A 21,945-nucleotide genomic window follows, 5' to 3' on the forward strand; every position below is an offset into this window, starting at 1 on the left:
GCATCGGGCGTACACCTCAAGCCTGCAAAGACGCTGGAATAGACTTTGTTATTTGGCCATTCAGGTTTTGAGCATATTGCTGCGAGCAACAGCTGATGACGGAGCGCAGAGAGAGGTGCAGGTTTGAGCCCATCTGTTTGCTTGCGAGTTTCCTGATTGCAACGGTGGCTAATCCACGGCCTGGAGGCGGCCTTTCTGGTCATTAGCAGCCCACATCTTTCTATTCATTAGTGCCTACATCCCTGTGCCTTGGCATACGGCTCTGGAGCTTCTTTTTGGATGGACATTAAGGTGTGTTATGTTGTTAAAAGCGAAGCCTTGTGATGGATCATGACTGTCATTTTAAGAGATGCTCTCGGAGAGGGGTTTTCAAAGTGTGGCACAGTGTGCTTCCACCCAGAGAACACAATATACCGTACTTATGGTCGCACAAGGCCAAAAATGCATAATTAGGTAAGAAAAAAACATGCATAAGTTGCACTGGAGTACAAGTCGCATTTTTTGCGGGTATTAATTTTACAAACTACTTGACCAAAACAGACATTACGTCATCTTGGAAGGCAAGTTGTAACATTAACAAAAGAATAGAGAACAGGCTGAATAGGTGTAAAATATGCTAACACAATGCTTATTCAGCTACATAAAAAATAAACATGAACAGAAAAGGTGTCCAGTGTTACTGTAACATAACAAACAGTTTTAAGTACAGTAACTGTTTTGTTTTCTTCATGGCAGTAAGAGTAGCCTCGGCTTTACGCCAGTCCCGAACAAGTTTCTCACTTACTCCAAACTTTCTCTCTGCTGCTCCATTACTGTTTTCAGCTGAAAATGTTACTACTTGGAGCTTGTAGTCTGCAGAATATGATTTTCTTTTTGTGTTCTTATGTTCTCAGTTGTCTTTGTAAGCTAGCATCTACTGTTTAAATATTGAATTGTTAAGGAGTAGGAGATTTTGGTGCAAAAGTTTAGAGTACCCTCTTGTGGATGTCTGTGAAATTATATATATATATAAAGGATCGACCGATACATCGGCCGGCCAATATATCGGGCCGATATTTGCGTTTTTCCCTTGTATCGGTATCGGCCGATACATGCGTGGGTTTGCCGATGTATTTTTCCACCGCATAATTTACAGTCAGGCATCCGCCGGGGCAGCTTTGTGTTGTGCGCGTCATCACATCGATGCTAGATAAATTTAAACTACGACAGAAATGTTTTGCAAATGTTGAATATTTATTCCTTTTAAAGTTGATAATGCCGTTTAAATGTGTGTTTAAGAAAGCTGAATCCTACTGTGTTCAGTGTTTACATTTCAATAAATATTTGTTTAAACTCGAGACCTGTAATATTTGTTATCATGGTCATTTTTTCATGTAAATTGAGGGATCAAAAGCAGTATCGACCACAAATATCGGCCCAAGCAAAATGATGGGTGATGGAAAAAAATCGGTATCGGCATCGGCCCCAAAAAAAACATATCGGTCGATCCCTAATATATATATATATACTATATATATACTATATATTCATAAGTAGCTCTGGAGTATAAGTAGCAGGAACAGCCAACCTATGAAAAAAAATCCGGAAAATATGGCAGTTAGGGGCACCATACTACCCAAAAAACTTATTAACTTAAAACTTATTTTTCATAGCATATTTCTCTCTCACTAAAAGAAGTAAATATCAATTCATGTTTTGCCTGTTAGCATAACAGAAGTGAAGTTAACAGGTTTGAAAATGGTAATGGCAGAGTTTATTTTGTGCTTAACAAAGTTACATTAGAACAGCACAATTTCACATGGCTGAAAGGAGGAGGAGTAAGGAGGAGTAAGGATAGCAACGCTGCATTTTCTAGTTAATGATGACTTGTGCTCTCTTAAGCCATGCACATTAAAGCCATGCCACTTCCTGTTTCATTTTCCCCCCCAGCCTGTTAGGTAGCAAACTAGCAGCTGGGTCAGAGTTGTTGGGCCCTCTGCTGGTTGCTGCCAAGTAGTGACGTTGTGACAGAAATGCAGGACTTTATAAATTGCACTATTGCAATTGTACTTCCATCTGTTTCTGTGGCATTTTTGTGTTCATTTTTGGGGGGCTGGGGTAATGGGTGTCTTTATATAAGTGTGCATGCTATGGGATTTCAACTTGTGTTTGTGTTTTTTTACATTTTTTTCCATGCCTTGCACATGTACAGCACCCGGGTTGTGCCCTGTGTGTCATACAGACGATAAAATCAAACTAACACTGGGATTGAACCATTAAAATGAAGTGGGGGAGACACATTGTACATGTGCATGCAACTCAGGTGTGGGTTCTGGTCACCTCAGGTATTTGTCATTTCCAGTCATTTACCCTGTGCCCTCCCTTCCTCCCTCTCCAACAGAACATACACATAAAAACATTGGCCGATGACATGGTAAGGTGCTGGGTTTTACTTACTCAAACCTGGTTATTTTTGTTTTGCATCATCCTCATGCTCATCTTTTCTCATGGCTGCATGTGACTGAAATAAGCTGATGGATCAAACATGCATTTGGAAGCACATAGTGATACTTGGAGTGTTTATATAGTGATAGTTCAATTCCTGCCTGTTTGATCCATTCATAGTTTCAGCAATAGCATCATGTTTCTCTTTATCATGCATGTTTCACCATTTCTCTCTGGAAATGCACATGTTTTTATGATGGATGGGAGATTCCAATTCATATCTTTTCCACAAATCAATGGTCAATAACCCACATTGACAAAGTGAAACTTTAATAGCAATAAAAAAGTGAAATTGAACATCTAGCAATTAGTTTTATATTAGCTCAGGGGTGTTCAAAGTGCGGCCTTGGGGTCATTTGTGGCCTGTTATTTTATTGGATCGTGGCACATTCCAAAAGTATAATAAGAAAACTAAAAAAAAACAACAGCAGCAGCAAAACTTAAAAAAATCAGCAGTAGTTGTACAAGAATAAAGTCAAAATATCAAGAAAAAAAAGTTGTAATCTAAAAAAGTTGTAATTATGCAAGAATAACGTCATTATATTATTTTATCATAGATAATGGCATTTTAGGAGAATAAAGTTAATATATTAAAGAAAAGTCTAAGCGTAATATTATGGGAAACAAAAAACAATAAATGAAGTTGTCATTGGTGAAAAATTATGTTGCAGAAAAAGTTTTATTGTTATAAAAATAAAGTCAAAATATTATGAAAATAAATTAGACCAATTAGATTTTTTGGCTCCCAGGGGGAATTAATCTTTATTGACTGACAAACATTATTTACATTCTATGTATTACTTTGAAATCATATTTTTGACATTTATACCACATTAAAACATATTTGATGTATTATTATTATTATTATTGTAGAATATTTTCAATATAGGTTTTCTAAATATAACTAAACCACACTTTCATTTTGTCAACCTGTGTTATTGATTGGGACGCATTTTAATAATTTTAATCTGAATTTCACATAAAAATGTGCATGAATGTAAGTGTTTTACTACAGAAGTAGTAACACTCTGTATGTCCATTAAACCACGCATGACCTTTCCTTTCCGTTCCATTCCATACGGAACACTGGTTGCATGGGTTTTCCTCCCTCTGTTGCCACTAATCAGAAAGGTGAGGTAAGATGGTAAGTGGCCTCACGCAGGAGTACGCAGTGGTAAGATAGCAACAGAAATGCATTTAAAGTAAAGCAGCAATGTCAGAGAAAGACAACGTTGAACATTATAACAGTACTGTACTTTATTTAACCGCCTCTGTCTTCTTTCAGCGTGATCGAATTACCAGTTTTCGAAAAACGGGTATGAAGAAGGAGAAGCCCCTCATACAGCACCCGACGGACCCCCTGCCGACCCAGGTCGAGCTTCCAGTCCCTCAGCCGCTTTTTGACGAACGCTCCATGAACCTCTCGGAAAAGGAGATTATCGACCTCTTTGAGAAGATGATGGTAGGTTTTAATGAAAGAACACAACTGATTTAGATATCGATGTATATTATTTCATGATTGAAGTGAAAACTAATTAATGAAAGACATTTGTACTCAAACAGTGGTTAGCACTGGTCTTAATTGTGTTTTGGATGATGATAGGCAAATAGAGATTCAGCAATATTAACTCATTCGTTACCAAAGGCATATTTATTCATTCATTTTCTACCACTTATCCTCATAAGCCTATCCCAGCTGTCTTCGGGCGAGAGGCGGGGTACACCCTGGACTGGTGGCCAGCCAATCACAGGGCACATATAGACAAACAACCATTCACACTCACATTCATACCTATGGACAATTTGGAGTGGCTAATTAACCTAGCATGTTTTTGGAATGTGGGAGGGAACCGGAGTACCCGGAGAAAACTCATGCATGCACGGGGAGAACATAACTCCAAACTCCACACAGAGAGTGGGATATTGCATATTATCATATGTATATTTATACGGCATATTTATATATTTTTTGTGCAAGAGACACAAAGAGGTGATGATGAAACTCTACAATGAAGAAAGCATGTTTAAATGCAGTTTTAGGTTGAAAAAAATGAAAGAAGGTGGCACCGTGCTTTTTATAATGCTTTTTGTGCGTCTCTTCCATTGAAATACACGCACAGTTGGGCAAACGCATGCACACACAAAGTTCAATGCAAATGTCCACTCATCCATTTTCTATACCGCTTATCCTCACGAGGGTCGCAGGGGTGCTGGAGCCTATCCCAGCTGTCTATGGCCGAGAGGCAGGGTACACCCTGGACTGGTGGCCAGCCAATCACAGGGCACATATAGACAAACAACCATTCACACTCACATTCATACCTATTAGTCACCAATTAACCTAGCATGTTTTTGGAATGTGGGAGGAAATTGGAGTACCCGGTCTCGTAGCTGTGTGGCCTGCGTGATAACCATTCGTCCACCATGCAACCTCTTAACACCATAATTATCCAAAATAGACTTAATTTGTATTTACGGTGTGGATACATGTTGCCGATGTCAGGACTACTTATATTCCTCTTGACTAATTTTAGTCTAAGTATATTTATTTTGCAATCCTGAGGGGCCACAAAGGAAAAAGCTGTGATGCTGAATTACTGTAGCATCATTGCGGAGGTTGTGTGTACTGGTGTGGATAATACCTCAAGGTGTGTGAATGTTTCTGTTCTACTGCCTGCCTTTTTTCTTCTCTCATAGAAAGAATGGCCTTTATGGCCAACAATACAGGGATATGAGCAGTGCTCCTGCTTTTGTATTTCATCAGGCTAGACTGGAGTGTTTTCTTGCCTGGTTGCTCATCTCGCTGTCTGTCACTCAAGTTCACTTCTCAATTACGTTGTTTGTGCGCACAGTGGCGTGACATTAAAACCCAGCTTAAATTTGCTGTGTGACAGATGACACAGAAAACGTGTTGACATTTCAGAGGTCCTAGCAATGCAGATCAAAAATGTGCAATTATAGTAATTAAATCAAATTCCAAAGGGTTATTTATTTGTGCACTTTTGAGGGCACAGTGTTTTGCTTCCATTTTGCTGTGGACTCATGACGACCATAGCACAGGAAACGGAACTCATTACAATAGGACTGACGTCACCATAAGTTGAAATAAAGAACAGAGAACACATGAAAACCAAAAACCGCACAATTTTTCCCATCGCAGGGTCGGCGACCTTTTGCATCACAAGATTATAAACTTGTATAAATTGTAATTTTTTTTTAAATTTTACCTGTTATAACCACAAAATTCAACAAACAGAAGTGCACGTACATGTGTAGGCCTACTCTGATATAATATAAACATTTAACTCTGTAAGTCTTACTGGGCGTGCCCATGTTTGTGTAACATTAAAATAAAACTTCAAGATAAAAACAACAGTGTTGTTTGCGCAATAGCTGAATTGTCATCAATAAACATTCTATTGGTCCTGTCCTTGGCTGTCTTTGCAAAGAGAGACATTCTTTCTTTTTATGAATAATTTCCCGTTATTTATTTATTTATTTATTTTTCTCAGAACAGATGCTGTGATATTTTTCTGAACGATTCTTTCATGTATTCTCCATCTGTGAGTGGCTTCCCATCTCATGTGCGGTGGTCGTGGTGCCAAGTGGGCGATGTTTCTCACAAAATCTGCCGACTTTCTGAACCCTCTTGCTGACTTATTTTCTCCAAAGCGACTAGTGACAAATGTAAAGACTTTTTCCCGACGGCATTGGGGAAATCGTACGAAAACAGGGGCGCTTGTCATGTCAGCAAATGGTTTCTTTTAGTCTTCTTACACAATTTGATTTCATTTAGCACTTGTTTGCCAGTAAAGGATGTTCAAATGTTAACAAAGGCTTAATTATGGCAACTGTTGACAGCGGAAAGGATAAATATCATTTCCCTTTTGTCCAGTGAAAGCAAAGTATCTAAAGTGTCCATAACCGATTGTGTTTGACATCAGAGGTTCCGCTTTCTAAACTTTTCTCCAGATAGAACTGCTCTCTGGTCATACGCACATATATAGTAATTTATTTGGGCTCCATCTTTAAAGCCTTTCCCGTTGTTTTTGTTGGCATGTTGCAGACTGAGAATCCCAGCATGCCTCAAAGGGGAGTGCCATATTAGTGAGACCTCCTTCTGTGCATTAATGACTTGGAGAAAGTGAAAATATGTTTTTTTTCTTTGGGAAAGTGGTTTGCCTTTCACACTGTGTGTTCTTCATGCCCAACAGCCTGTCATATTAAAGCGGCAGGTCAGGGAAGAGATCTTAGGAAAAGAATAAAGAAGGAAAAGTACGTTTTTAAGTGTTGTATTGATTGCAGAAATGTATTAAGAGTAACTAAATGGGAGGCTGAGATGTATTCAATATTATAGTATTTTTAAGCAATTTAAAATTCTCAGAGGTGCGTCAATACTGTATTGAAAAGGTGTTATGGTCTTGGTTTTTCACTTGTATAGCGCTTTTCCACCTCCAAGGTGCTGAAAGCGCTTTGACACTGTTTACATTTACCTACTGATGATGCAGCATCAGGAGCAACTGGGGGTTCAGTGTCTTGCCCAAGGATACTTCGACATGATCACAGCAGGATGGACGATCGAACCTGCAACCTTCACTCTACCAGCTGAGCCACGCCGCCGGGTGTTATCAAAAATCTGACCTTGAAGCTGGCATTTAGACAGTTTAAAAGTGCTTTGAGAAAGCCCCACTGAGAACACACCATTGTAGCTTTGATGCTAATGAGTTGTTTTTGTCCACAACACTATTTTGCACTTTATTCACACCGCGATTCAAATTTAGCGGCTTCACACTATCACAGCTTTTTAAAAACAAATAATGCTGTTTTGTGGTTGAATATGGCCTATTAGTTCAAAGAAATGCATACTCAAATCTGTATCTACAGTAAAGTCTCGTTATATCGATATCGGTTATAATGAATTACTACTTATTACGATACTATTTTCATTTCCTGGCAAATTTCTAGTCTTTTATGATATAATTAGTTCCGTTAGTACGATACCCGGTTATTATGATAATTTGGTTACTACGATGCCCTTTTCATCTCCTGCCAGCCAATTTGGTTTGCTTACACATGCCTGTATAGAATCTATACACACGAGAGAAACCACGAACGTAGTTGGTTCTTCCGTTGCAGGCATGTGTTTGGCCAGCTATGTGGGGCGGGTTGAGCATGACCTGTGAACCAGGAAGTGCGGGAATCGGTGTGTGTGCTGTGCTCTGGTGGTGGAAGTGTGAAAAATAAAGTTGACTGGAAGCAGCCGTTCGCCGTGTTCTTTTTTGGTATTGAAATCCTTAAGCAAAGATTGATTTAACCTGCTCGACATTGTTCTATACCAGGGGTCAGCAACCTGCGGCTCCAGAGCCGCATGTGGCTCTTCAGACTCTTTATTGTGGCTCCCTTTGCGATGCTTGAATATTTTTAACACCCGAGTGGGGAAAATGCACGTCTTTTGTAATGAGTTTTAAAAAATCCAACTTTGTCTGAGACCATGAATGCATCCTGAGTGAGTTCTGACTGCTATCCAGTTCAGTACATGAAGAAAAACAAGTAATACTTACCTACAAATCTAAAAAATAAATTCGAGATAATTTAAAAACAGCGGCATGGGAACTTGTTTTTACGTTTACAGTAGTTTACACATACATTTATGTAAGTTTATCTCCAAAACTAGCAAGAGTACTCCAACTCGTCTTTTCTTATCTGAACTACTTTGATACCCCCAAATTCCCTCCAATGTTGTTTTAAACATACTATATGTTTTGCGGCTCCAGGCTATTTTTCTTCAGTGGGCATTGGGTAAAATGGCTCTTTTCATAGTAAAGGTTGCCGACCCCTGTTCTATACTATAGAACAATGTCGAGTGCATTATTGACCACTTTTAATGCAGTTCGGCGCAGGATCGGATATATCGACAGTCCGGTTATATTGATATTTTTTCCAACTCCCGACAATATCGATATAACGAGACTTTACTGTATATTGTTTACAAAGCGATCGTCCATGGAGTGGTGGGCTTCTCCAGCATGGAGTGGGTCCAGGGTGGTATCATGTTCACGAGAAAAGAATGTTTTTTTTTTCATGACCTCATGAAAAGCCACATCTTCAAGTACCTTCTGTTCAGAAGGTTGTTACATGTGTTTAAAGTCTTTATTGTTTCAAAACGAATCCCTCATCAACGTGCATGTTGTTAAACCAACTGGTAACTTTTAGCCCATTCTCGCATAGAAGCCGACGCCGCACCAGTCCGAGAGCTTTATGAGTGGAATCCTATAAAGTCGCTCACTGCCTTTTTAAAATACCCGCAGTGAATCCAACCTGACACTGTTGCCATATTAAAAAAGCCTCTTTCATCATTGCTCCGAGTGCATATTGTCCTTAACGGGACTATTAAAGCAGTGGTAGGTAAGGAAGGAGTTCCTCTCCCTGGTGACGTGACTTCTATCAATAGTTGCTGCACACGCGCACTTTGAAATCCATTGCGCTGATGGGGCCCATTAGCTGTTATGACATTATTAGCTGGGTGTCTTGACTTGTCTGTCAGCTTTCAAACCCTCTCACTGCACAGCGGCTTTCCTTTTTATTGAACTGATTGTATTCCAGTCATTTGTCTCCGTTGCTTGTTTCCAACAGTGTTTGTTGTTTGAGGTGCTTGGAGACGGACAATACACAAAAAAGAATCCAGTGGAAGAGCTTGCTGTGGCCAGTTGGAGGTTTTATGTGCTTCTCTGTGCACTTTGTCAGTATGAAAACTCTCAGTTAATAAGCTGTGAGGAGATCCCACAGCAGTTTTACTGCACCAGGATTTAAAAACCAGTGTGTGTGAACTTGTGGGTAGAGGGCAGAAATACTGGTTTTGTTGCAATTGGAAATAATATTTCTTGGATAATAATTGAAGTAAAATATATTATATAAAAAAATATGTGTCCATCTCATATATACCGCCTATCCTCACTAGGGTCGCGTCTATACGTATGTGCCCTGCGATTGGCTGGCGACCGGTCCATGGTGTACCTCGCCTCTGCCCCAAAGAGAGTTGGGATAAGCTCCAGCATACCCACAACCCTCGTGAGGATAAGCGGTATAGAAAATTGATGGATGGGGTAGTCCCGCAAAAAATGTGTACCCACCACATTTCCACTACCGATATCAAGATTGTCTGCACTTAGTAAACGTGGACGAGTTCATACGCGACAAGTCAGGGTTCTCCAGCTAGTAGCTCATGAGCTATTAGTAGTCAAGTAGCTCCCCAAAGGATTTACTATCAATTATTATTATCAATTCCTACACTGACAAAATTAGAAAGTGGGGTTCTGCAGACTGTTTTGGAAATCCAAGTAAATCTAGCTGGAATAGGTGCAGGTTCTGGAAGATGTGGAAAGCTTTCTGTGTGGGTTGTCATGTGGTACTGCTCTATCGGAGTCCACAAGTCAATACAAAGGGCCAAAAAATAAAAATGAGCATAATAAGGCCCCTTTACTAAACTGTGCATGGATGCTTCACAGTTACAAAACAATATATTTACAGTTTTTAGTGGACCATGTTTTTTCATTCTTTATTTAGACCAGGGGTGCAAAATTTTAAGCCTGTGGTTTGTTTTTTATTGGGCGCAGCACAATTAAAATACATAAAATTAAACAAAACCAAATCTGGAAGCTAGAGCTGAAGTGGCACCACATCCTTTGTCTTTTCAGGATGCGGAACTCAGAGGAAATAGTTTGGACACCCCTGTGATAGAAAAATCAAAAGACACTAACCTTTTTAAAAAATGTTAAAAAATAACAATATCAAATGTGTATCCTTTTTGGAAATAATAATAATAATTTTCCAATCAATTTATTTGACCTAGACGTCACCTCAAGGTCAAAGTTAGCCAGTGTGTACCAGTAGAGTCACATCACCTTAAAAAGCTTTCTTTCTGGGGCTGCTGAAAAACCCTCCCAGATCAATTAGGATAATGTTCATTCATTCAGTCATGATGATGCCAGCTACTTAAGACGCGGTGTTGCTTACACGCATGCTAATGTGTGGGGAGAAGATTGTTGTTCTGTCATTTGTGATGAAGGTTAAAAGAAACCAGCATTTTTTTCAGTAGCATTGAATATATTGTCGCTATTACTGTCCAGTTACTAGTGTTGCGTTTTGCCTCGGAAAAAAAACACCTGTCACTGTTTTAATTTGATAATGTGTTCACATTAGAATGACATTACTACAAGGTCAGCCATAATTTTGACAGTAAAGCCGGACTTGGGCACCAGTGGCGTATACCATAGAAAAATGTATTTAGACAGGATATGATTTTCTTCATTTGCCAGCAGATGGCAGCAGGGCTCCACACATTTACTCTTCTTCCCGGCGCGTGAACGTCCACCCCCACCTCTGTTCAAGCTAGACATTTTCTTTTGAGAGAATGCTTCTTAAAAACATCCCCTCAATACTAATCACCATGTCATTCTGTAGCTATTAGTGCTCCAGTCGGCCTTTGCTCTCCATGCTTTTCACATGAAAGCCCACTTTTGTGGTGCAGCATTAAAAGTAGCTCAAGGATAATACCATCCAATATTTGGCAAATACTACCTATCAAGGTTTATCCGAGTTGATGGCCTGAATAGAGGAGCCGGTGTGTTTGTTCAATTGTTCTTCCTCGTTCAGAGTTTGTACTTTTCTGTATATTCCGGCCTTGCAACATTTGTTTGTTCAAGGACTAATTAATACTGCCTTTTTTATTCTCATGCTTACCTTGTGGCTCCAGAGAAGATAAATACATGTGAAATGAACACATTCAACTGTGGAAGGACATGATCTCATTTAGGCGCTGTAGCAGGAATAAAAGCAATAGTATCCATTGAAGCTTACCGGAGATACACTTTTTACCGACATCGTGTTGCCTCCATATTGACAGTGGAGGTTTGTTCATATTTTGAGAATATTTTTTGAATAGAAACAAATGGAAATAGGAATAAAGTTCCTTACATAAGATTTGAACAATTAGTACCTGTCATATGAGTGTTAAAAGAATTTAATCATTGTTATTAAAATGTTAAAATATGAAAACCTTTACGCATCCATAACTCAGGATGCAAATCATCTTCTCTGTGGAGTCATATTGGGTAATGTCTTGTTTTATGGTCATTCATATTTGTTATAGCTGTTGAAAGACACAAAGACAAAGTAAAATGCACAGCTCATTGGGCCTATTTTCATGAACGTATCAGTTCTCCGTTTGTAGTTTGAGGTTCCACTGTATGCATTGTGTAGATGTACGACATGTCTCACAACTGTCAGTATCCAACTTTTCTTGTGCTTCTTACAGGAGGACATGAATTTGAATGAAGAGCGAAAGGCCCCCCTACGTGGGAAGGATTTAAGCACCAAACGGGAAATGGTGGTCCGGTACATCTCAGCCACCGCCAAATCTGTAAGTCGATGAACGGTGCGAGCAAAGTAAAGTGTGTCCTCCCCAATGACCGTAGTCGTTGTGATGAATCTCCAGAATGAGTTCAGTCTGATTCCCGTGCTTTGAATGGCTTTCCTCACGCACTCACTGCTGTCAAATCTCCACTTTTCACGCTTCACACCCGAGTCTTCTGATTGCCGTCTGATTTATTTCCCACCCCTCGGCCACCCATCATCCTTTTGTTGCCACTGTGCTGCAATCTGCCATTGTAGGCAACCATCACCCGGTAATCGTAGGCCACTCACTCACAGACTCACTCAATGCTCGGTGGATGGTCAGTGTTTGTCCAGTCGTATGCTTGCATGCAAACTGTTTAGTAGGTTGGTTGCCGGTTCTTGTGTGCTTGCATGGGTATTTGAAGTGGACTCCTTGTCTTTGTCCTTTAGAAAAAGGGTGCAAATAGAGGGGAAGACAATCCCGGGGTCCAACAGCAGTCTTGCATTGAAACATTTACCAAAAACAGTGACCACAAGCAATTCTTAGATACACAAGCCAAGCAAACTGATTGTTATTTTGGATATTTGATGTGTGTACCACGGCATGTTGTGGCATGGTCATAGGCTCATCAAATTTTAACTACAGTTTGTCTACATGTCTTTTCATTTTATATTGAATGCTGTAAAACAAGTAATATAACTCTAGTGACTTAGTAAAAAAAAACAATCTTTCATTTGACTCTCTCCCCGATAGCTTCCCAAACTTGCAAAGCATCATCATTTATTAGCCCCCTCATTGTTATGGTAATTAACAGGCATTATTGATAATGATGATTATGATGATTTTTTTTTTCCAGTGATGACTGGATTCCTCACCGGGCCCATTATTCTTGTGTGTGAGCGATGATGTTTTATTCAAATGGATAACAATCTGTGTAGTCAAAAGACAAGAGAACCAAACGTGATGTCTCTCAGCACGGTGCTATTACTTTCATTAGGACTTGAAGAAGAAGAAGAAGAGGAGTAGGGGGGCGGAAAGGGCTGAATGTCACTGTTGACATATCAGTGCGTGCCACAAGGGGTAGCCTCTGGCGCTGAAAAGTGCAGTCTTTGTTGAAATACCTTCAATCTGCATTTGGGTTAATGCTGCCAAGGGGACCACGTTAGTATGACTTTTTGGATGTATTTTTACTAAAACTAACGGTAATGACTGTACGTAGAAGAAGAAAAAAATGCCTTCTTAAATACTTATGAGATGGGAAAACGTGAACGGTAAAATGTCGACAACTGGGATGGGCATTTGACGAAATGTCAAGACTCAATCTTCAACGCCCCTGCTGGATGCTGCAAGTAGTGGACTCAATTGACATAACTTTCATTATCAATTCTTAATTTTTTTTTCATAAATATAACAATAAATCATGCTGTTTTGTGGTTCAATATGACCCATTATTATCAAGAAATTGGCATATTTAAACAAATTGTACACATTTTTTGCCTAAATTAAGCATTTTCCAGCACAAAACTGGCTTTGTGAACTAAAATACAAATAAAGCATTAAGAAGGCTCATTCAAACACATTCCGATGAAATGTAGTATTCTACACTGGTCACTAGGTGTCAGTAATCATACTGTAATGTTTGATGAGACGCACAAGCACCAGACTACATTCATACTCTTGTTTATTGTGTGTAAATGGTTCCAGAACTGACCACAAGTGAATTTCCATAACGTAAGATTCAATATTAATACACGGAATATTTTTATGGGCTAGAGCATATAAAAACTGTTTCTAACTCACTTTTTAAATATGGGTTTTACTGTTACACTTCTATTATTTTTTGTTTATATCACATTGTACAGGCTATGAGATCACCGCAAATGGCCGCTGCTACCATAGCAAGATAGTGAGCAATAATGTACTTATTCTAAAGTTAAGAAAGTGTTTCAAATAAAGTAGGGAAGAAGGCAAATAAGTGAAAAGCTTACCACTTCCACACAAATTGAGAGGAGAATTTTTTTTTTTTATTCGATCTCAGTCATGGCATGTTGGCTCGGCTCTAACATCATGTCTCATAACATTACTGATGCCTAATGACCAGAAAACTATACATGTAACCTCCATCCATCCATCCATCCGTTTTCTATACCGCTTATCCTCGTTAGGGTTGCTGGAGCCTATAGACAGGATACACCCTGGACTGGTGGCCAGCCAATCACAGGGCACATATAGACAAACAACCATTCACACTCACATTCATATCTATGGACAATTTGCAGTGGCCAATTAACCTAGCATGTTTTTGGAATATGGGAGGAAACCGGAGTACCTGGGGAAAATCCATACACAGGGAGAACATGCAAACGCCACACAGAGATGCCCATGCAGAGATTCAAACCCATGTCTTCCTGATCTCTTGACGTATGTTTTAAATGGGTTATTTACTGTACATCTACTATATTTGGTATTATCAGCGTAAAGCTCTAATTTGTTTAAAAACTGTACTCAGAAGATGATAAACAGGTTTTCTTTGCCTTGAGTATGAAAATATTCCATTATTAATTAGAAATCCTACTTCATGGAAATTCACTTGTCACGGTTGGGTCTCGAACCAGCTAACCGTAATAACCAAGGTATCACTGTAGATAAAATTAACCAATCAGAGCATATTAGGAACACCACATGAGCTCTAACAAATAACGAGCTTTTGGTAATATTGCTTGTGGATACTGATGCATGCACTGTTGATGGAAGGTTGTTGTCTTATGGGAAATGCGGATAAAGCAGGAGTGTTGCACTTTGGACTTGTTGGTTTGCTACGGTGCTTTCACTTTTTTAATGGTTTTTGTTTTTGCTCGTGAGATTGCACTGTTTGGGGCTTCCTCTGTATTTTACTTTGCATTTCACTCACTTTGCTGTTGATGGTATTTCAATGTCCGAATAGAATTGTTCTGTTTTTTATCACCACAGACCCAATAGATAGTTCTACCCGTTGTCAATATGCAGGCTCTATACTAATATAAATTGTTATTCTTTCTTCAAATGATCACCCAGGGTGTATGCAGCTATAGAGGTGGTGGTTTAGAGCTGTTCTCTACTGCTTAAAAAAAGACATATCTCCTAATGCTGCCTTGCCCATTTATGCAGTCCTGCTCTGATGGGCAGTTTTTCAGCATAAAATGCTTCATCCATATGGTATTATTTTGTGGTGTACTGCAAATATTTGCAGTAGACCATTGAGATAGCTGAAGCCAATGCAGCTTGAAACTGTATCTAACGTTAAGAAAGACAGATTATTTTGTTTACCCGCATAAAATATGTCTTTCAAAGGAAAGCCTATGTTTATCCCCCCCCCCCCCCCCCCTCATGAATTTCCACCTCTCTATCACCAGGCAAGATTGAGAACTTTCAGTCGCTGCCGGGGGAGGGGGCCTCAGCAGGAGTCTTGCAAATTGCCCCCCCAACATGAAAAGTGGAATTACTTTTTTTTCCCCCCAAGGGAGAATTTGCACATTGACCCTGTTCATTTGAATATGAGCTGTGTTTTAGAACAGAACAGAATAGAATAGAATAGAGAACCCAGATCTGTTTTGTAGGAATGCAACATGTCTAAGGACGTCCTTGACCATCAGCTTTGCATGAACAAATTTGCCTTTCACCTGCTTTCATTATATCCTAGCTATTAAAAATGTTCAACTCTATTAAAACCTTCCTCTAACACAGCCATTTCTTTCTCTGAGATGTTGTCATGCAAAATCTGCTGCACCTCACATGCTTTGGAAGGCTGTGATGGGAGAGTCTTGTCCAACATTATTAATCATGTTCCATTCAAATTTAATTTACTTCAATTGGATTCAGAGTCTCATTCTTTTAACGGGACCCATATTTTCTCAGATATTCCAGTTTACACAGCGTGGGACCTCAGTAACGTCCAATCGCTCCAAACACAGAAAACACACACCATGAAACATAAATGCTGCAGAATCAAAAACAAATGTAAACGATAAATCATGGTGCAGGAAAATACTCACAATGTTGGACATGTGCTTATCTCCTTCAAGCTCCATCCCTTGCTTGTACCATTGTCTGTGCACACTCTGAAGATAGTGTCTGAGCTGCTTTCATAATGTTCTTGTACATTTCTTTTAAGGCATCAACTGTGGAAAAGGTTGCAAGCTCGACACACAGTGCCTAGTCAGCATAAAACACCCCCGGCGCTTAAGGTCTCCTGCTGGAGTGGCGACAGATACAAAGACTGATTAATGTCGCGCACCAGGCGGTGGCGCATGTAAAATTGACTTTACGCCACCTGTAAACCCTCGCAAGATGGCAGCATGAAGAGTCTTAGGAAAAGACATAGGAAATGAGATTTAGAAAGTGTGTGACAGAGCTTAGAAGGGCAGGGAGGGAGAATGCAAAAGTCATAGCGTGTTCTTCAGCAACATTTTAGTCAATATGCATTTGCTTTGGACACAACATGGAACCGACAAACGGTGGTTGTAGCAATCGCAATATACAGTAAAGTCTCGTTATATCGATATCGGTTATAACGAATTACTACTTATTACGATACTATTTTCATTTCCCGGCAAATTTCTAGTCTTTTATGATATAATTAGTTCCGTTAGTACGATACCCGGTTATTATGATAATCCGGTTACTACGATGCCCTTTTCATTTCCCGCCAGCCAATTTGGTCTGCTTATATCGATACAAAAGCAGCTTAAATCAATCTTTGCTTAAGGATTTTAAATACCAAAAAAGAACACGGCGAACGGCTGCTTCCAGTCAACTTTATTTTTCACACTTCCACCACCAGAGAACCCACAAACGCTGTTGCAGGCATGTGTTTGGCCAGCTATGTGGGGCGGGTCGAGCATGACCTGTGAACCAGGAAGTGCGGGAATCGGTGTGTGTGCTGTGCTCTGGTGGTGGAAGTGTGAAAAATAAAGTTGACTGGAAGCAGCCGTTCGCCGTGTTCTTTTTTGGTATTGAAATCCTTAAGCAAAGATTGATTTAAGCTGCTCGACATTGTTCTATACTATAGACAGTGCATTATTGCCCACTTTTAATGCAGTTCGGCGCAGGATCGGATATATCGACAGTCCGGTTATATCGATATTTTTTCCGACTCCCGAGAATATCGATATAACAAGACTTTACTGTAGTTACCTGGTTCTTACAAGCCCACAGAGGCTACGCTGGAAGACTCTGCTTATGTCACACAGAAAGAGTAGATGAAACGGGAGCCTAGCGAGGCTTTATTATAAACCAGCTTAAAGTGTGAATAGCCTTACAGTAGTCAAAATGATCACAGAAATCAGCATCTACAGTATATTTAAGATATGCTGTTTGCTGCTATGCCTCTGGTTAACTGAGAATATACTGTAGTTCGCTGGCGGAAAGACACCCTTCCCTACAGAGGCAGCCATGAAAAGCTGCCCCGTTTGACAGGCAGCCATGTTAAACTGCAACATCACAGTCAGTTTAGTAGGGCAAGTCACCATATTTGGCTGGGAGGGCTTCCGTTTAGACCGAAAATGCGATGAAATCAAAGGACAAATGGCACCACAGTGCTGGCATGACTTATGAAATTATGGAAAGTGTAGATCTCGCTAGATTAAAACTTGACAAGATTTCTTGTTCAGGAAAAGAATATCTTGTGGGCACTAGGCCTGGGACGATGATTAATTAATTCATCACACACGAACTGGATCATTTTGCCGGTCTCAATATATTGCCATTGCTATGCATGTTTTGTTTTCCTCGTCTCTCGCCTCCACACAGCAAGAGTCTTCACTGTGTGCGATGCTTTTGTTCCCCAGAACACTGGCATGAATGGAGTGAGCCCTCACACAGTCTCTTTGTCTGGGTGGGTGGAGATGGGGGTAACGCACACAGGGTGCAGAAGACGTAGTAGAAATTAAATTAGCCGATTCCAATATATTTGTCATATATTTTTCATTGTGCTTTTCTTAAAATCTGATCTGGTCTCATTCTCATAGACCCAATCTCGTGTATCATCTCGTGATACGCCTATCATACAATGATGAAGTGGCTGTGGGAAACAGCTTCTCTTGCGAAGACACTGCATGATAAGCTGCTTGGTGCGCCTCGCTAAGCATATTAAACAACCTTGAATTATGCAGTGATGTTTTACATCCCTTTGGGTTTATTTTGTTGTCAGTTTGCCAGCTGCATGATTGGTAGCAAATAATGAACGTATGAGCCCAACATTTTGTTCGCAAGTAGCATCATGCTAGTTTGAAAGCTAAATGCTAATGAAGACTGGGGCCGCTACTCATTTCCAGGCAATGAATACATTTTTAGAGATCTCTTCACCTCTTCCACAGTTGTTGCCAAGTAATTACTAGAACAACAGTTTAAAGAATACACCGGTAACGGGGGCGAGGTGCTGTACGCCATATATATGCATGATTGTTTTTCTCACGGTTCCAACCTCTCCCCTACTTATTTTACTAACACTTGAAACATCTGGAAATTGCAGCTGTGAAACAGACATTTTCTTTTATATGTACTTCTAATCACAACTGTTGATTAAAAACAAATCTTGGCTGTGTAGTGTATGAAGGACATTGTTGTAATGTTACACAAAATTACGCTCATGCCTCAATGTGTAATTGTCTGGCCTACTCATGACTGCTGTTTGTGTCTTTTTGCGCATTAACCTTCTCCGCTGATTGCTGCATGCAGATAACTGGGAGCAAAGTTGTGGTAAGTAATCTATTATTATTACTATTACAGTATTATTATTTGGCTTTTGTATCTTCATGTCTGTCTTGATATGGGCACATACCCCATTCAGTCTCTCACGACCTCAGCCAGTGGCACATAAAGTGGGTATGACCCGTATGTGGTGCAAAAGGGTGCCAAAGCTATTTGAGGCGGCGGCGGTGTTGGTGGGGGGGTCGGAGTCTGTATTTAAAAGCTGTTTGCAAATGTGTAAATGATATGATCAATAACAGAGGCTGGCCACCGCTCCTGACCTCAGCTATGACATATTGAACTACATCCATGCTGTAGAACAACACTGCCATGGAAACAAGTGCATATCATGCCCAGAGCGTCTATTACTACAAGTACTTGAAATGTAGTCAAATGCTCATCACTTGTATATATATAGTACATGGCAAGAGTGTTATGAATTCATTTTCTTCCCCCCACCACTTTACAATGCTTTGGTTACTGTACTGGGCGTATTGCTCTGAACTTTTTTGTCTATGTGCTTTTAGGTGCTTTTTGTCGGGTTGAAAAACGTCTGCACTGTGCTGAATTAGTATACATCCAGACTAGAACGCATGTAAATACACAAGGCACACCTATGTGTGGCGCTGTGAACAGGCACGCAGAGGGAATCAAGTGACACTCCAAACCACAGAAGAAGAAATAACACTTGCGTATAAGTCTGCTGTTTACATCAAGACGTGCAAGAACAGGAATTACTTGTGCAAGTCATTATTATAAGTTAATAAGTCCGTAAAAAATATTCAGATATTATGTCGGCTTATCCGCAAAGGTCACGTGACAGGGGACAAGACGGTATACAGGTGTTCAGGTCAATGACAAGACAGTGTTTTCAGATTTTTACACTATTTTCAAAAAATACCCAGAATGCCGTTCATATGCGGATGAGCGGCTGAAAAGATAAATTAGTTTTCAGTTTGGGCTAGAAAATGTTTGTGTGTGGATAGCCCCTTAGACACAAACAAAACAAATCATTAAATACAATGTTTACCCGTGCTTTTGTCACTATGATTTCATTGGCCATTTTTAGCAGTTTGAAGCATTTCGAAGGCGTAAAAGAGAAGGCAGAAAAGATAAAGCATGCACTCTGTGACCCGGGCTTATGTTCTGGCCACTCTCAGACAAAACTCCCTCCTTTTGGAGGCACTTTACAGGGACATTTTTTATCGATTGCTATTCTCCCTCCTTTGTCAAACTGTTCTTTTGTGTTTGTTCATTGCGTGGATGGCAGACCAGGTCCTTGCTTTGCTTGTATTGATGTGGGTGAAGCTGCTGTGCATTTGGCGGCGGTGGCAATATTGTGTTGTGTAAATGGAATATGACATAATCGGGACTAAAGCTTGGATTCACACGTCTTGCAAGAGATGCATAGGCCAACACTTTTACAGGTGTTTTGAAAGTGTGCCAGATGAGGACATTTTTTTCAGCTATCAGCATTTTATCAGAGCTGCCGCCAATCATTGCAGTGTCGTTCTTAAAGTCTTGTCTTAATTAATTTATCTCAATTTGAGAGGGTAATAATTGATGCAAAATACAGTATATCCCAGTCTCCAAAATTGACCAGCAAATAGCAAAAATCCTGTCAAAATCCCTATGAAATGTCCATTTTTAACACACGTCAATGATGAATCGCAAACATGAGGATCCGCTGTCCAATGAATGCATCTATTCGAGCGTGTGGTCAACAAAAGCAAATTAGTCCCGGCTTGTTTGTTGCACTTGTGTTCCATCATACTAGCTTAAAAGACGATAACGTTTCATCCTCAATTTCCATCTGCATTCAAGGGAACAAAATATCAATACCACAGCTAAAGCATTCAGTCATTGATTTTTGCAGGAGACAAATGCTAAAGCCTTGGCAGAGGTCTGCGCTCTCTCGATGGCTCTTCTTGCAGCCTGTGAGTTGTCATTCTTCAGTAGGCTCTACACGAAGAAGTAGGAGGAGGAAGCTGTGAGTGTTTAGCCTGGTTAGCTGGTGGTTGGTCACAGTTAACTCCCTGCTTTGCTGGCAGATTCCCATTTTCACGCTGTCAGCGTGTGTCATTGGGATAGAGCGCTCTCTCTTGTGCTCGGAAGGGGGACGCCGGCGAGGATTGTCTGTAGGGAACGTGCACACTGTAACTCCTCTGTCTCAGGCATGAAATTTCTCTGACATTTCCCGCTCTCCCACTAGAGAGCGAGCTTGGAATAGAGGACTGTGTAAATTGGATCTAATCCAGTTTGACCGGCGTGCAAATGTGCAACACTTCTAAGCCTCAAACGCTCTCTCCACCTCAAGATTGAGCGACGGATGAGCAGAATGCATACTTGTTCATCCATACCGACATGTCGACAGGTGCTCAAAGCAGATGCCTTTGCTTCTGCACAGCCCTGGAGCTGCCCGCTGACCAATATGAAGCTTTTACAGCATCCGGTCTTGTAAAGATTGGCCTGATTTACGTCACAAGTCAAGGGCCAGGTTGTAACAATCCATCAGTGACTCCTGCAGTGTTACTGTGGAAGCAGACTTCCTCCGTCCTCCTCTCCTGCTGCACTCACTTTGACTTGCTGCCCTGGCACACTGCTGAGAGCGGCATCGTTTGCGTGAATGATAAGAACATCTTGTCTGTGTCTTGAAAAAACAAGGTGATCAATATGTCCAGACCGAAAGGATGCAGCTTTATCGCCAAGGTAACCCTCTGGTCTCGCATCCACGTCAGACAGTATATCTACCAACAGTAAACGTGTTGACATGTACTGTACTATATATCCCAAGGTCTCTCTATCTAATTACATCGCTGCGATAAAATGTACTTCGTAGTACTTGGGTGATTGTGCAAATACATCTCATTTCATATTGTTCAAACATGCTAGAGTATTTTCTGGACTATAAGTTGCATATTCTGTTTTTTATGATTGAGCTATGATCAGAGCAAGCCATTTTTTTAGGAGTGCCATAGCACCCTTCCTAGCAATATTAAATTCAGTAGAAGATGAAGTCAGATGGAGGGGGCGATGTTTACACCAATCTAAAGTCAGTGATGCTGAAATTTATGTATACGGATACAATAAAAACATACTTGTTTAATATAAATAAATGTTCTCTAGAAGACACATCTTATATGTGACGTAATGCCGGTACGCAACCCGGGATGTGTGAAAACTTAACACGAAAACATATTTTTTGTATTGAAATAAACTATAAACTATATTTGTGTTATTAGTTAGTCAGTGGCTGACAGAGAAGCTCCAGTCTCCAAGCGAGACATACTAAGTGTCCTAATTAAACAACCCTGCTGTCTGAAATAGGACATTTCTCAATA

At 40.2% G+C, this 21,945-nt stretch overlaps 1 protein-coding gene across 6 annotated transcripts in view; it reads left to right on the forward strand.

Annotated features, from left to right (window-relative positions):
• Window positions 1–21,945, forward strand: part of diaph2 (diaphanous-related formin 2) — a 388,637-nt gene that overhangs the window by 14,222 nt on the left and 352,470 nt on the right. For 4 of the 6 annotated variants that reach the window (XM_078788633.1, XM_078788638.1, XM_078788637.1 and 1 more), the window contains exons 3-6: window positions 2,381–2,413; window positions 3,770–3,946; window positions 11,798–11,902; window positions 18,593–18,613. In XM_078788633.1, coding sequence (XP_078644759.1) covers window positions 2,381–2,413; window positions 3,770–3,946; window positions 11,798–11,902; window positions 18,593–18,613 — 336 coding nt within the window. The remainder of the gene's footprint in view (window positions 1–2,380; window positions 2,414–3,769; window positions 3,947–11,797; window positions 11,903–18,592; window positions 18,614–21,945) is intronic. The other 2 variants (XM_078788635.1, XM_078788636.1) reach the window with 2 other exon arrangements.

Source organism: Doryrhamphus excisus, linkage group LG23 (assembly GCF_037039965.1).
Source record: "Doryrhamphus excisus strain RoL-2023G ecotype Guam linkage group LG23, RoL_Dexc_Guam_v1.1, whole genome shotgun sequence".
Classification (NCBI taxonomy): Eukaryota; Metazoa; Chordata; class Actinopteri; order Syngnathiformes; family Syngnathidae; genus Doryrhamphus; species Doryrhamphus excisus.